The sequence below is a fragment of the Anomaloglossus baeobatrachus genome, chromosome 3, assembly GCF_048569485.1.
Source record: "Anomaloglossus baeobatrachus isolate aAnoBae1 chromosome 3, aAnoBae1.hap1, whole genome shotgun sequence".
In the NCBI taxonomy this organism is placed as follows: domain Eukaryota; kingdom Metazoa; phylum Chordata; class Amphibia; order Anura; family Aromobatidae; genus Anomaloglossus; species Anomaloglossus baeobatrachus.
In genome coordinates, this window is record NC_134355.1 from 113,029,835 (window position 1) to 113,045,358 (window position 15,524).

Below are 15,524 nucleotides of genomic sequence, written 5' to 3' on the forward strand. Positions count from 1 at the left end.
GAATTTGTTTTTGAAACTGTTATTGGCTTTCCTCCTTCTTGCTTTGGTACTAAAACTGAGGAATCCGTACTCCTACGGGAGGGTGTATAGCCAGAAGGGGAGGGGCCTTACACTTTTAAGTGTAGTTCTTTGTGCGGCCTCCAGAGGCAGTAGCTATACACCCACTGTCTGGGTCTCCCAATTGGAGCTAGAAGAAAAGGAATTTACGGTAAGTAAACAAAATTCCCTTCTTTTCTTCATCGTTCCTTATGGGAGACCCAGACCATGGGACGTTCCAAAGCAGTCCATGGGTGGGAATAAACAGAAAGACTGAGAAGTAGGCGAAACCTAACTTCACAAATGGGCGACAGCCGCCTGAAGGATGCGTCTGCCCAAGCTCGCATCTGCCGAAGCATGAGCATGCACTTGGTAGTGCTTCGAAAAGGTATGCAGACTAATCCAAGTGGCAGTCTGACAGACCTGCTGAGCCGTAGCCTGGGCCTGAAAGCCTAAGAGGCACCGACAGCTCTGGTCAAGTGTGCCTTGATCCCCGGCGGGAGAGGCACTTGAGTACACTGGTAGGTATCGGAAATGGCCGACCTAATCCAACGAGCCAGGGTCGGCTTAGATGCCGAGAGGCCCTTACGCTGACCAGTGGTCAGCACAAAAGAGAGGTGCACCGCCTAACAACAGCGGTGCGAGACACATAGATCCGGAGCGCCCGCACCAGATCCAGAGAATGCAACGCCTTTCAAAGCGATGAACAGGAGCCGGACAAAAGGAAGGCAGGGAAAATGCCCCGGTTAAGGTGGAAGCAGCAACCACCTTAGGGAGAAAGTCCAGAGTCGGACGGAGAACCACCTTGTCTTGATGAAAAAGCAAAAAAGGGGTGACTCCGAAGAGAGTGCAGCCAAAACAGAGACTCTCTTGAGGGAAGTTATGGCCACTAGAAAGACCACTTTCTGTGAAAAACGAAACAAAGAAAACCTCCCTAAGAGGCTCAAAGGGGGGTTTCCGGGAAGCCGAGAGGACCGGATTAAGGTCCCAGGGCTCCAAAGGCCGCCGGTAAGGCGGAATGATGTGAGATGCGCCCTGCATGAAGGAGCGCACCTGAGCCAGCCGGGCGATACGCCGCTGGCACAACACTGACAGAGCCGAGACCTGTCCCTTAAGGGAATTGAGGGATAGTCCTAGCTGCAGACCGGACTGTAGAAGGGACAGGAGGGTCGGCAAGGCCAAAAAGCCAAAGGATACTTCCGAGCTCGAGTCATAGTGGAGAGGACTTCAGGAGGGATACCAGAAGTCGTCAAGATCCAGGACTCAAACGCCACACCGTCAATCTGAGAGCCGCAGGATTCTGGCGGAAAGACGGACCTCGTGAGAGAAGGTCTGGACAGTCCGGGAGATGCCATGGCACCTCTACGGACAGATGGAGCAGGTCAGGGTACCAAGCTTGCCTGGGTCAGTCTGGAGTAATGAGAATGACCCGACGGCCCTCCTTTCTGATCTTGCGCAGGACTCTGGGCAAGAGCTAGAGGGTGAAACACGTAAGACAGACGAAGCTGGGACCAAACTTGAACCAGTGCGTCTGCCGCAAAACCCTGAGGATCGTGGAGCCACGGTTTGACGGCTGAGATAATCTGCCTCCCAGTTTTCCACGTCTGGGATGTGGGCTGCGGATATGGTGGACTAGGAGTCCTCCGTCCACTGAAGAATGCGTTGAACCTCCAACATTGCCAGGCGGCTGAGTGTCCCGCCCTGGAGGTTGCTGTAGGCAAACGCTGTCGCGTTGTCTGACTGGACGCGAATGTGCCTGGCCGCCAACAGATGGTGAAAGGCTTAGAGAGCTAGAAACACAGCTCTAATTTCCAGCACATTGATCCAGAGGGCTGATTCGGACAGAGTCCAAGTGCCCTGCGCTCCATGGTGGAGATATACTGCTCCCCAGCCGGATAGACTAGCATCCTAAAAAAAAAATCAAATCTTTATTTTTATATAGCGCTAACATATTCCGCAGCGCTTTACATACATCAGGAACACTGTCCCCATTGGGGCTCACAATCTAAAGTCCCTAACTGTATGTTTTTGGAGTGTGGGAGGAAACCGGAGTACCCGGAGGAAACCCACGCAAACACGGGGAGAACATACAAACTCCTTGCAGATGGTGTCCTTGGTGGGATTTGAACCCAGGACCCCAGCGCTGCAAGACTGCAGTGCTAAACCACTGAGCCACCGTGCCGCCCCCTGGTGAGGATCACCCGGGACGGGGCCTGGAAGGAGTGTCCCTGAGACAGAGGGGCCGAAGCCACCACTGAAACGAGCCCCTGGTCTGTGGCGAAGCCACCACCCCGTGGAAGGAGGAAGTCCGCTTGTTCCAACAGCGGAAAATATCCAGCCGCAGAGGACGCAGATGGAACTGGGCAAGGGAATCGCTTCCATTGACGCCACCATCTGATCCAGCACCTGTATTAGGTGCCTGATGGAACGACGTCGACCGCCAGCGGAGGGACTGCTGTTTTACTAAGGGCAGCTTCACAAGTGCCGACAGTCTCGAATTGCGTCCCTGGGTACGTGAACTTCTGGGTCGAAGTCAGAGTGGACTTGGACAGAATGACAAGCCACCCGAATTGGTTAGAGTGGCGAGAGTGAGCGAGGCACTCCGCTAACAGTCTGCACTGGATGAAGCCCAGACTAGAAGGCCGTCCAGGACAAAAGGATCACTGCCAACCCCTAGAGGTGCAGGACCGCAATCACAGCTGCCCCGACCTTGAGAATACTCGAGGGGCCGAGGCTAACCCCAAGGGAAGAGCCACGAATTGGACCACTCCGATTGCAAAACGTAGCCAACGCTGGTGTGAAACTGCGATTGGCACATGCAGATAGGCATCTCTGATGTCGATGGATGCTAGGGAATCTCCTTGGGTCATTGATTGATCGCAGAGACTCCATGCGAAAATGCCGCACCTGAACATGCTTGAGAAGCTTGAGATCCAGGTCGGAAGGCACCGCCCTCTTCGGGGACTAGGAATAGATTTAAGCAGAAATCTCAGAACTGTTCCCAGTCGGGAACCGGTACAATTACTCCATTGGCCTGCAAGAATGCCACGGCCTGTGAGAAGGCGGCGGCCTTGGAGCAGAGGGGAGTTGACAGAAAAAATCTGTGTGGCGGGCTGGATAGAATACTATCCTGTAGCCGTGGGAGATGGTATCCCGCACCCACTGATCGGAGACGTGTTAAAACCATACGTCGCCAAAGTGGGAGAGCCTGCCACCGACCAAGGACGTTGCTGGCGTGGCCAGATAGCCAGGAGGAGGCTGACTTAGTGGCAGCATCTCCTGCGGTCTTCTGAGGACGCGGCTTCGTGCGCCATTTGGGTTTACGATCCTTGGCTGAGCTAGTGGACGAGGCCGAGGGCTTAGAGAACGATCAGATGGAGGAACGAAAAGAACGAAACCTCGACTAATCCCTGCCCTGGACAGGTTTCCTGGTTTAGGTTTGTGGCATGGAAGAACTCTTCCCGCCCAAGAGCTTCCTTAATAATTTCATCCAGTTGTTCCCGAATAGTCTGGTCCCAGCAAAAGGGAGCCCAGCAAGGAACTACTTTAGAAGCATCTGCCTTCCACTTCCGAAGCCACAGGAGCCTGCGGATAGCGAGGAAATTAGCCGAGGCCACCGCAGTGCGGTGAGAGTCTCCAGCATGGCAGACATGGCATAGGATGAAAAGACTGAAGTCTGGAAGTTAAGGCAACCATTTCGGGCATAGAGTCCCTGTGAGGGAATGCATCTCCTCTAGAGAAGCAGAGATGGCTTTGAAAGCCCGCACTGCTGCAAAAGCTGGGGAGAACGAGGCCCCTGCCGCCTCCATACAGATTTGGCCAGAAGGACAACCTGGCGGACAGCAAAACCTTAAGTGAGGAGCCATCAGCCACTGATACAACGGTCCAGGCTGAGAGTCTAGACACCGGAGGGACCACCTTTGGTGAATGAGCCCACTCCTTGACCACCTCTGGTGGAAAGGGAAAACTGTCATCAGAACCACGCTTTGGGAAGCGTTTGTCAGAGCAGACCCTGGGCTTGGTCACAGTGGGCTGAAAAACTGGAGTGGTTAAGGAACACACTCCTTGTTCTCTTAGGCAAGGTAAACTGGTGCCTTTTTGCCAGAGAGGGTTGCTCCTCTGATACTGGCAGATTGAGGTCCAGTACAGAATTAATGTACAGTGGGGATCCTTAGAGAGGTGCCGTCAGCCACTGATACAACTATCCGGGCTGAGAGTCTAGTCACCGGAGGGACCACCTTTGGGGACTGAGCCCACTCCTTGACCACCTCTGGTGGAAAGGGAAAACTGTCATCAGAACCACGCTTTGGGAGCGTCTGTCAGGACAGGCTCTGGGATTGGTCACAGTGGGCTGAAAACTGGAGTGGTTAAGGAACACACTCCTTGTTCTCTTTAAGGTATACTGATGCCTTTCTGCCAGCGGGGGATGCTCCCCTGATACAGGCGGATTGAGGTCCAGTACAAATATAATGGACGCAATCAAATCATTAGCATCTGCATCACCTTCGGACAGATCAATGTACATGAAGTAGCGTCCGAGCCCCTAGTAAAGACATCCTCCTCGTCCAGTGAGTCCGCTCGTGAATCAGAGCTGCGAGAAGGGGAAGGACAGGGGACCCTGCGTCTCCATTTTAGGAGGACGGGGTTTGAGACCAGATGAAGAGTCCTCTGTGAGCTTTGCTGAGCGAGCCGTAGCAGCAGAAGCGCCCTGAGAAGGGGGCTAATGCATGCTCAGGACCACCGGCCGGAGCAGCTGGAGGGACCACTGATGAGCCTCCAGGCGGAGGGACCACTGTGTTTATGTGCTCGGTACAGGCCGTACGAGTCTACATGCAGTGCATATTAAGAACAGCCTTGCAGCCTTGCTCTGATGTGAGACATGCTGCTGAAGTGGGGGCTCTGTCCAGAATGACCCCCAGCAGAGTATATAAACAGAGAATATAAGCAGCTGCACAACCGGAGGTTGTGGCTTGCCAGACCGTTTAACATACATTTCTGTGCCCTCCAGTCCCCCAGCCCAGGCCCCCATTTGTCACAATGTGGTATCTCTGTGCCTATGCAGACATTGAGAATGCTGAGAAAATGGCGACCAGAGCGAGGAGAGGGGGCGGGGCCTACTCAGAGCGGGCAAATGAGGTATACAGGGGAGGGAATCTTTCCTCAGTGAGGAGTGTCCGTTCCCTGTGCTGAACGGCTGCTGGGCGGAGCCGCACTGTCCCTCTGCATGACTGACATGCAGGGGCAGTGAACCGAAAACTACGCCTCAGGCGAAGCCGGGGCCTAGATTTAAACATGCGGCCAGCGTGCAGGCCCCATCGGCGCGGTTCTCCAGTGAAAACCGGAGAACCGGCCGGAAATGTTAACACAGTCATATAACACACTCTCCCCAATATATAAAGTACAAGGGACCCCTGGAAAGACCACTTTCTGTGGTAAAAACGTCTCAGTACTTAGCTTGTGAGACGCAGGTGCCAGGTCCCTGGGAGGTGAGCGCTCCGTCCGGCAGGATCCTGAAAGGGCTGCGGATGGAGACCGGTCTCCTGCACAGCAGTGAGAACCGTGATGGCTTTCACTTCAAGCCAGAGCCCCAGGGGGATGGTGAAGGAGCGCGGCATGTGAAGGCTCCAGCCTTGTAAAATCAACCGTAACAGCACCGCCGACACAGTGGGGTGAGAAGGGACATGCCGGGAGTCCAGACTGGACCCGCTTTTCTTCCAAATCTTTGAAATCAAAAAAATCAAAAATCAGAGAATGCATGTGTGTGTGACCTCCTGAACACAAAGCATTGAAACTGGCTAGGACTGGCTACCAGGGGGTGTATATGCTAGGAGGGAGGAGCTACACGTTTGAGTGTAGTACTTTGTGTGTCCTCCGGAGGCAGAAGCTATACACCCATGGTCTGGGTCTCCCATAAGGAACGATGAAGAAATAAAAAAAAGTTACGGCTCTTGGAAAAAGAGGAAAAACCAAAAACGAAAAGTCGCCCAGGGATGAATGGGTTAAAAAAAAGCACGGATGAAAAAAAAAAAAAACAAAAACCAAAAACCTGTCAATTCCAACCTCTACAGTACGAAGATGGGCAAAGGTCTGACAACTACCAGCCTGAGCACCACCAGCATACTCACGGACATGTCATTAAAGCACCCAATCAGTTGGGCTGAAAGACTGGGAGCACAATCAGTGTCTGCGCGTGATACCACTGCCTCTTCTTCTGTGCTGTCCAGGACGCATGTGTATGCCTTCTGCCCTGCACCTGTTGTTGCACATTCGCAAGCACCATCAGCAACCACGTCCTATTCTTTATACCAGCTCAGGTGTTCAGCTGTCCCTACAAAAGCCTTGGAACGCAAATAATATCCATCTATACATCCACAGGCCCAAACACTAACCAGGCACATTTCCAGACTGCTTGCCCTGGAAATGTTGCAGTTTAGGTTTGTGGACTCTGAGGCTTTCCGCAACCTCATAGCTGCGGTGATCCTTTGGTATCAGGTCCTCAGCCAACACTTTCCTGGGGTACCATCCCTACCTTACACCAGCACGTGTCCCATAACATCACCTGTGCCCTAACCAACAGTTACTGGGAAGATCCTCTTCATGAGCAACACGTGGACAAGCGCTTGTGGCCAGGGACACTACATTTCCCTGACGGCCTTGAGGAAGCCGGGAACGAGTCAGGCCTTGGGATAGCACACATGCTACCAACACAGAGGACTTTGAGCCCAGTTCTATCACGGCTTCCGCCACCTCCTACACCAGTTCCAGCACTCGCTCCTTCATCTACAAATTGTCATCTCTGACTGAGCAGGACGTCCATATAAGTCACAAGCTGGAAGTACTGGCCCGGAGAAGTGGCGACAGGCTATGCTGAAACTAATTTGTTTAGGTGACAAACAGCACATAGCCACAGAATTGTGGGAAGCTATAAACACACCAGACAAATCTGTGGCTCTCACAACTGAACCTACAACCAGGCATGGTCGTATGTGATAATGGCCGTAACCTGGTGGAGGCTCTGAAGCTTGGAAAGCTCACACATGTACCATGCCTGGCCCACAAGCTCAGCATAGTGGTTCAGTGATTTCTGAAAACCTACCCAGTTTTGCCTCAGCTACTTGTGAAGGTTACGCTGCGAGTGCGCTCATTTCCGCAAATCAACTACAGCTGCCACCAGTCTGGCAGTGCTGCAGCGGTGCTCACAAGTGCTAGCTCACCGACTGGTGTTAGACATGACAATGCACTGAAGAAGGGAATTTTGTTTACTTACCGTAAATTCCTTTTCTTCTAGCTCCAATTGGGAGACCCAGACAGTGGGTGTATAGCTACTGCCCTCTGGAGGCCGCACAAAGAACTACACTTAAAAGTGTAAGGCCCCTCCCCTTCTGGCTATACACCCTCCCGTAGGAGTACAGATTCCTCAGTTTTAGTACCAAAGCAAGAAGGAGGAAAGCCAATAACAGTTTCAAAAACAAATTCAATCCGATAACACGATCGGAGAACTTAAGAAACAACATGAACAACATGTGCACCCGAAAAAACGAAACCCTAAGAACAAATAGGGCGGGTGCTGGGTCTCCCAATTGGAGCTAGAAGAAAAGGAATTTACGGTAAGTAAACAAAATTCCCTTCTTCTTTTTCGCTCCTAATTGGGAGACCCAGACAGTGGGACGTCCAAAAGCAGTCCCTGGGTGGGTAAAAAGATACCACATGAACGGGCTGTCAGACAGCCTCTTCCTACAGGTGGGCCACCGCCGCCTGAAGGACCTGTCTACCTAGGCTGGCATCTGCCGAAGCGTAGGTATGCACTTGATAGTGTTTGGTAAACGTGTGCAGACTCGACCAGGTAGCCGCCTGGCACACTTGCTGAGCCGTAGCCTGATGCCGTAATGCCCAGGACGCACCCACGGCTCTGGTAGAATGGGCCTTCAGTCCAGATGGAATCGGAAGCCCAGCAGAACGGTATGTGTGAAGAATTGGTTCCTTGATCCACCGCGCCAGGGTGGATTTGGAAGCTTGCGATCCCTTATGCTGACCAGCGACTAGGACAAAGAGCGCATCCGAACGGCGTAGAGCCGCCGTGCGAGAAATGTAAATCCTGAGTGCTCTCACCAGGTCCAACAGATGTAAACCCTTTTCAAATTGGTGAACTGGATGCGGACACAAAGATGGTAAGGTGATATCCTGATTGAGATGAAAGGAAGAAACCACCTTGGGAGAAAACTCTGGAATTGGACGCAGTACTACCTTGTCTTGGTGAAACACCAGGAAGGGAGATTTGCAAGATAACGCCGCTAGCTCGGACACTCTTCGAAGAGACGTGACCGCCACAAGAAAAACTACTTTTTGTGAAAGCCGAGAAAGGGGAACCTCTTTCAAAGGCTCGAAAGGCGGCTTCTGGAGAGCAATGAGAACCTTGTTCAGATCCCAGGGTTCCAATGGCCGTCTGTAAGGAGGAACGATATGACAAACTCCTTGGAGAAACGTGCGTACTTTAGAAAGCTGTGCCAAGCGCTTCTGAAAGAATACGGATAGCGCGGAGACTTGACCCTTAAGAGAGCTAAGCGACAAACCTTTTTCCAACCCAGACTGCAGGAAGGAAAGAAAAATTGGCAATGCAAATGGCCAGGGAGAAAACCCTTGAGCCAAGCACCACGCTAAGAATATCTTCCACGTTCTGTGATAGATCTTAGCTGAGGATGGTTTTCTAGCCTGTCTCATTGTGGCAACAACCTCCTGAGATAAACCTGAGGCCGCTAGGATCCAGGACTCAATGGCCACACAGTCAGGTTCAGGGCCGCAGAATTCAGATGGAAAAACGGCCCTTGAGACAGCAAATCTGGACGGTCTGGTAGTGTCCACGGTTGGCCTACCGTGAGATGCCACAGATCCGGGTACCACGACCTTCTTGGCCAATCTGGAGCGACGAGTATGGCTCGATGGCAGTCGGACCTGATTTTCCGGAGAACTCTGGGTAACAATGCTAGAGGTGGGAACACATAGGGGAGTCGGAATTGCGACCAATCCTGAACCAAGGCGTCTGCCGCCAGTGCTCGGTGATCGTGAGACCGTGCCATGAAAACTGGGACCTTGTTGTTGTGCCGTGACGCCATCAGATCGACGTCCGGCGTCCCCCAGCGGCAACAGATCTGCTGAAACACGTCCGGGTGAAGTGACCATTCTCCTGCGTCCATGCCCTGGCGACTGAGAAAGTCTGCTTCCCAGTTTTCCACGCCTGGGATGTGAACTGCGGATATGGTGGACGCTCTGCTTTCCACCCACGTCAAAATCCGTTGGACTTCTTGAAAAGCTTGGCGACTGCGTGTTCCCCCTTGGTGGTTGATGTAAGCCACCGCCGTAGAATTGTCCGACTGAATCCGAATCTGCTTGCCTTCCAGCCATTGTTGGAAGGCTCGCAGGGCAAGATAGATTGCTCTGATTTCCAGAACATTGATCTGCAGGGTGGACTCTTCCAGAGTCCACATCCCCTGAGCCCTGTGGTGGAGATACACCGCTCCCCACCCTGATAGGCTCGCATCCGTCGTGACCACTGCCCAGGACGGGGGAAGGAACGACTTTCCCTGTGACAATGAGTTGGGGAGAAGCCACCAACGGAGAGAGTCCTTGGCAGTCTGAGAGAGGGAGACAGTCCTGTCGAGGGACGTCGATTTCCCGTCCCATTGGCGTAGAATGTCCCATTGTAGAGGGCGCAGATGAAACTGCGCGAACGGGACTGCCTCCATTGCTGCTACCATCTTTCCTAGGAAATGCATGAGGCGCCTCAGTGAGTGCGACTGGCTCTGAAGGAGAGATTGCACTCCAGTCCGTAGCGAGCACTGCTTGTCCAGTGGAAGCTTCACTATCGCTGATAGAGTATGAAACTCCATGCCAAGATAAGTCAGAGATTGGGTCGGGGTTAGATGAGACTTTGGAAAGTTGATAATCCACCCGAAACTCTGGAGAGTGTCTAGTGCCACCTTCAGACTGTGTTGGCATGCCTCTTGAGAGGGTGCCTTTATAAGCAGGTCGTCTAGATACGGGATGACCGAGTGACCCTGCGAGTGCAGAACAGCTACTACTGCTGCCATGACCTTGGTGAAGACCCGGGGGGCTGTTGCCAGACCGAAAGGTAACGCTACGAACTGTAGGTGTTCGTCGTGTATGACGAAGCGTAGGAAACGCTGATGCTCTGGTGCGATCGGCACGTGGAGATACGCATCCTTGATATCTATTGATGCTAGAAAATCTCCTTGAGACATTGAGGCTATGACGGAGCGTAGGGATTCCATCCGGAACCTCCTGACTTTTACGTGTCTGTTGAGCAACTTTAGATCCAGGACGGGCCGATACGATCCGTCCTTTTTTGGGACCACAAACAGATTGGAGTAAAAACCGTGACCTTGTTCCTGAAGCGGGACGGAGGTCACCACTCCTTCCGCCTTTAGAGCGGCCACCGCCTGCAACAGAGCATCGGCTCGGTCTGGTGGTGGAGAAGTTCTGAAGAAACGAGTTGGCGGACGAGAACTGAACTCTATCCTGTACCCGTGAGACAGAATATCCCTCACCCAACGGTCTTTGACGTGTGACAGCCAGATGTCGCCAAAGTGGGAAAGCCTCCCACCGACCGCGGGTGTGGGAATCGGAGACCGCAAGTCAGGAGGACGCCGTTTTGGCAACGGTTCCTCCGGCTGCCCTTTTTGGGCGTGACTGAGACCTCCAAGAATCTGAGCGTCTCTGGTCCTTTTGAGTCTTTTTTGACGATGCGAATTGGGACCTGCCCGGTCCTCGAAAGGACCGATAACCAGACTGACCCTTCCTTTGTTGGGGTTTGTTTTGTCTGTGTTGCGGTAAGGATGAGTCCTTACCCTTGGAGTGTTTGATGATTTCATCCAAACGCTCTCCAAACAATCGGTCACGAGAAAAAGGCAAATTGGTTAAGCACTTCTTGGAATGAGAATCTGCTTTCCAATGTCTCAACCACAGGGCCCTACGCAAAACAACGGAGTTGGCTGACGCCACTGCCGTGCGGCTTGTAGCGTCAAGAACAGCATTAATCGCGTACGACGCGAATGCCGCCATTTGCGAGGTCAATGGTGCTACCTGCGGGGCACATGCACGTGTGACGGAGTCAACTCGCGCAAGCCCGGCTGAGATAGCTTGGAGTGCCCATACGGCCGCAAAAGAAGGCGCTAATGACGCTCCAATCGCTTCATAGATGGATTTCAGCCAGAGCTCCATCTGCCTGTCAGTGGCATCTTTAAGTGCCGCTCCATCTTCAACTGCAACCAAGGATCTAGCTGCAAGCCTGGAAATTGGAGGATCCACTTTTGGACACTGGGTCCAACCCTTGACCACCTCAGGGGGAAAAGGATAGCGTGTATCTTTAAGCCGTTTAGGAAAACGCCTTTCAGGATAAGCGTGGGGTTTCTGGATTGCGTCTCTAAAGTCAGCGTGGTCCAGAAAAGTGCTTAAAGTACGCTTAGGGTATCTGAAATGGATTCTCTCGTGCTGCGAAGCTGACTCCTCCACAAGAGGAGCTGGTGGGGAAATATTTAACATCTTATTGATGTTAAATATAAGATCATTAACTATGGCGTCACCATCTGGTGTATCTAGATTGAGAGCGGTCCCAGGATCAGAATCCTGATCAGTTACGTCCGCCTCATCACCCATAGATTCATCTCGCTGGGATTCTGACCATTGAGATGAATGTGAAGGCCCGTCATAGCGAGCCCGCTTAGGCTGCCCGGGGCCATCGTCCGAGTCAGAGTCTTCACCCTGAGGTGTATATGCCCGTCCCGGAGCTTGGAGCTGAGGGGGACCAGGGGGCAATGATTGCACAGTGTCCGTGGCCTGAAGTACAGGCCTAGCTCGCAATGTGTCAAGAATTTGTGACATAGTGAGAGACATTCTGTCAGCAAAAGCTGCAAACTCAGTTCCTGTCACCTGGACAGCATTCACAGGTGGTACACCCTGGGTCACGTCCAGCAGAGGTCCCGACTGTGCAAGCGCCGCAGGGGCCGAGCACTGCACACAATGGGGGTCCGTGGAGCCTGCTGGTAGAAAAGTCCCACAAGCGGTGCAGGAAGCATATAATGTCTGTGCCTTGGCACCCTTGCGTTTTACGGACGACATGTTGCTGGCTCTCTGCAATGTGAGAGAGTCTATAGCCAAAGGGCGCCCAGCGCTATGCAATACAAAGTATTTGTATAAACAAAATACTAAGAATAATACTGGCACAAGAGGGGGCTTACCGCCCGCTGAATAGCGGGTAAGAGGCTGCAGATTCCCTGTCTGGGTCTCCCCGGCTCCCCTCTGCAGCTCAGCGTGTCAGCAGGAATGGCTGCCGGCGTCTGTGGAGAGGGGCGGTCCGTGGGAGTTCCCAAACAAAAGTGCGGGAACAGTGTCCCCTCTGTGCCGAATGTGAGGGCTGGAGTATGTAAAAACGACTCCAGCCCTCAGCGCTGATGCCCTGGCCAGCGTCCCGCCCCTCTCCTGACTGGCAGGTCTGGGGGCGGGAACGAACGGAAGCAGGCCGCAAAAGCCGGGGACTCGAGTTATCAGCGCGGCCGCCGTAAAAGCGCGGGCCGCGCTGAAGTCCCCGGCGCACCACAAGTGTCAGCCGCGCCGCAGTCCCAGCGGCCGGCATGACCGTTCCTAGACGTGGCCAGCGTCCCGCCCCTCTCCTGACTGGCAGGTCCGGGGGCGGGAACGAACGGAAGCAGGCCGCAAAAGCCGGGGACTCGAGTTATCAGCGCGGCCGCCATAAAAGCGCGGGCCGCGCTGAAGTCCCCGGCGCACCACAAGTGCCAGCCGCGCCGCAGTCCCAGCGGCCGGCGCGACCGTTTCCCGCTAGTGTGCCTGCTTCAGCGAAGCTGAATGAGGCCTGGCACAAGCGCCGTAGCGCTGATGTCCCCCGGCGCACTACAACACCCAGCATGCTGCGGTGTGAGCGCCTGCACGGGGACACAGAGTACCTTGAGGATGCAGGGCCATGTCCCTGATGTACTCCGCTCCATCCAGCATCTTCTCCAGGGGCTGTAGATGGAGCACGGTCTCAGTGCCTGGAGACCGGTAAATCCCACTTCACCCAGAGCCCTGTAAAAAGGGATGGGGAAGGAATCAGCATGTGGGCTCCTGCCGCCGTACCCGCAATGGGTACCTCAACCTTACAAACACCTCCGACATACAGTGGGGTGAGAAGGGAGCATGCTGGGGACACTATATGTGTCCTCTTTTCTTCCATCCGATATAGTCAGCAGCTGCTGCTGACTAAAAACAATGGAGCTATGCGTGCGTGTCTGACCTCCTTGCGCACAAAGCTAAAACTGAGGAATCTGTACTCCTACGGGAGGGTGTATAGCCAGAAGGGGAGGGGCCTTACACTTTTAAGTGTAGTTCTTTGTGCGGCCTCCAGAGGGCAGTAGCTATACACCCACTGTCTGGGTCTCCCAATTAGGAGCGAAAAAGAAATTCCACATTACACATGTTGGCAAAGCTTTGAGCAGGAGAGCGCAGTAGTTGAATACCAGTTACAACATGCCCGTCAGTATTCCGGTCATCCTCTGCACATAACAGCTGACGAGTGAGCACGGATGTCTAATATCTGTGAAGTTCTACAAAATTGAGGAATCAACCAAGATGGTGAGTGGCGATGACGCCATAATCAGTAACCATGCTGCTTCTGTATCTACTCAAAACGCTTGATGCTCACAAATAAAGAGGAAGCTTTACATGTGGACCAGGTGGAGATTGAGGAAGAAAATTACACAAAGCATACTACCCAACCTAGCCTCCACTAGTCTTCTCAGGACAGATTGGCTCTTTTAGTGTTATGACGCCCCTGTGGGCGTAAAAACATTATTTCAATGAGCCGCTCACTGCCAGCTCAAGGAAATCTCACGCATGCGCGAGACTCATTCCCGCAGCGTCGCTTAGCCTCTGCAGCCAGGTGCATAATTATCTGCTTCACAAGCGCACTGTGCATGATCTGAAGACTCCTGCACTTCCGACCATGCGCAATGTGCCTCTGAAGCCAGGAAACAAACACCCGTCTACAAAGGCCAAGTGACAGTGCGATAATAAACTGTGCACATGCGCGAGATTTCCATGAGCTGGTGGTGACCTCATTAACATAGGGAAAACGTAACTTATAAATCCTTTTTTTAAAAATTCCAGCCTGTCCTTGTTAGTCAGTGTATGGCAATTTATATTTTTACTATGTATGAATCCCCTTCTCATGTAAAGCACCATGGAATCAATGGTGCTCTAAAATTAAATATTCACATTTGTTGCTTTTTGGAGCATAAAAATATCTGCTTGTAGTGCAACCAGGCATCTCTTAAAAAGTTTTCTCTGGGAGGTGATTGCATTCACATCTCCCTCTTAGATGTTGGTAGATCAGCTTCCAAGCTGAAACTAGCAGCGTTTGGGAGGGAGGAGTGAAAGACCCCCAAAGCCCATTGAGAAAATCCCTGGTTAGACTACAAAGTAAAGATTTCACATACTGCGCTCCAAAAGCAATAAATGTGAATCTCTGCAATATAAACCAGCAGCAGAATCAGGGCAGCTCAGTGATGGTTACAAGATATTCTCCTCAATTTTGAGCCAGTAGCAGGTCCTCTAAGATTGAATACAGGATTTTAGCAAACCCCTGAACTTACTTTGCATTAAGTTGGGAATCGGCTGTTGAAGGCTGGGCATTCGATACGCATTTACAGGATTGTAAATATTAGGTGGCGGAGCATTGCTGTACTGTCCAAGTATTGAGGTTCCTCTGCTCTGTGGCAGGACATGGCTTGAAATATAAAAGCAACAGTCAATATATCAAATGTTGCTACAAACCAATTGAGAAGTAAAATGGAATAATATAGCCACACACCCCAAAGTTCGGAAAGCCGACTGATCCAGATGGGCTGGCTTTCTGTCTCGATTGAAACCCATCTGTGGCCTCCAAGGTCTGCCATTATTATTAGTTTTCTCCCAGTCTCCTGGTTTTAACGTAGGTGATGGTTTTCTATATGACCAGGGAAAAAAAAGATCATTTAGCTCTGACATAAAAAACTGCATTTTCTTCATTCCTATCTTATATAAGCAGAGTCACTTACTTGGCTCCTTGTAAAACCACAGCTTTGAAAACAAAGCCATCTTCAAATTGCGGATCTTTAAATTTGATGCTGAATTGAATAAATAAAAAAAAAAAAAAAGTATGTTCTTGATGCCAGGAGCATTGGATAAAGTCTTATATGCAAATACATGATTTTCAAATACACACCTAATCGCATAATTTTGTGTTAAACTTCTCAACATAGGCACAGGAGACTCCACAACCCTACAGAGCAAAATACAAAAGTGAGTTAGACTGACTATGTATTATACTGCATTATTTAAATAGTAATGAAATTATAGACCATGACTAAACATAACCTTCAGCATTTTGTTAGTTCACCAAAAACTGATTACAGGTTCCATTTGTTTTCAAAAACTTGTTC

At 51.8% G+C, this 15,524-nt stretch overlaps 1 protein-coding gene across 1 annotated transcript in view; it reads right to left on the reverse strand.

The window, feature by feature from the left end:
- The window catches only part of XRN2 (5'-3' exoribonuclease 2), a 188,883-nt gene that overhangs the window by 17,486 nt on the left and 155,873 nt on the right, over nt 1-15,524 (reverse strand). Inside the window, exons 24-27 of the mRNA XM_075339379.1 lie at nt 15,308-15,364; nt 15,141-15,209; nt 14,915-15,049; nt 14,697-14,830 (exon numbers count right to left, since the gene is read on the reverse strand). Coding sequence (XP_075195494.1) covers nt 14,697-14,830; nt 14,915-15,049; nt 15,141-15,209; nt 15,308-15,364 — 395 coding nt within the window. The remainder of the gene's footprint in view (nt 1-14,696; nt 14,831-14,914; nt 15,050-15,140; nt 15,210-15,307; nt 15,365-15,524) is intronic.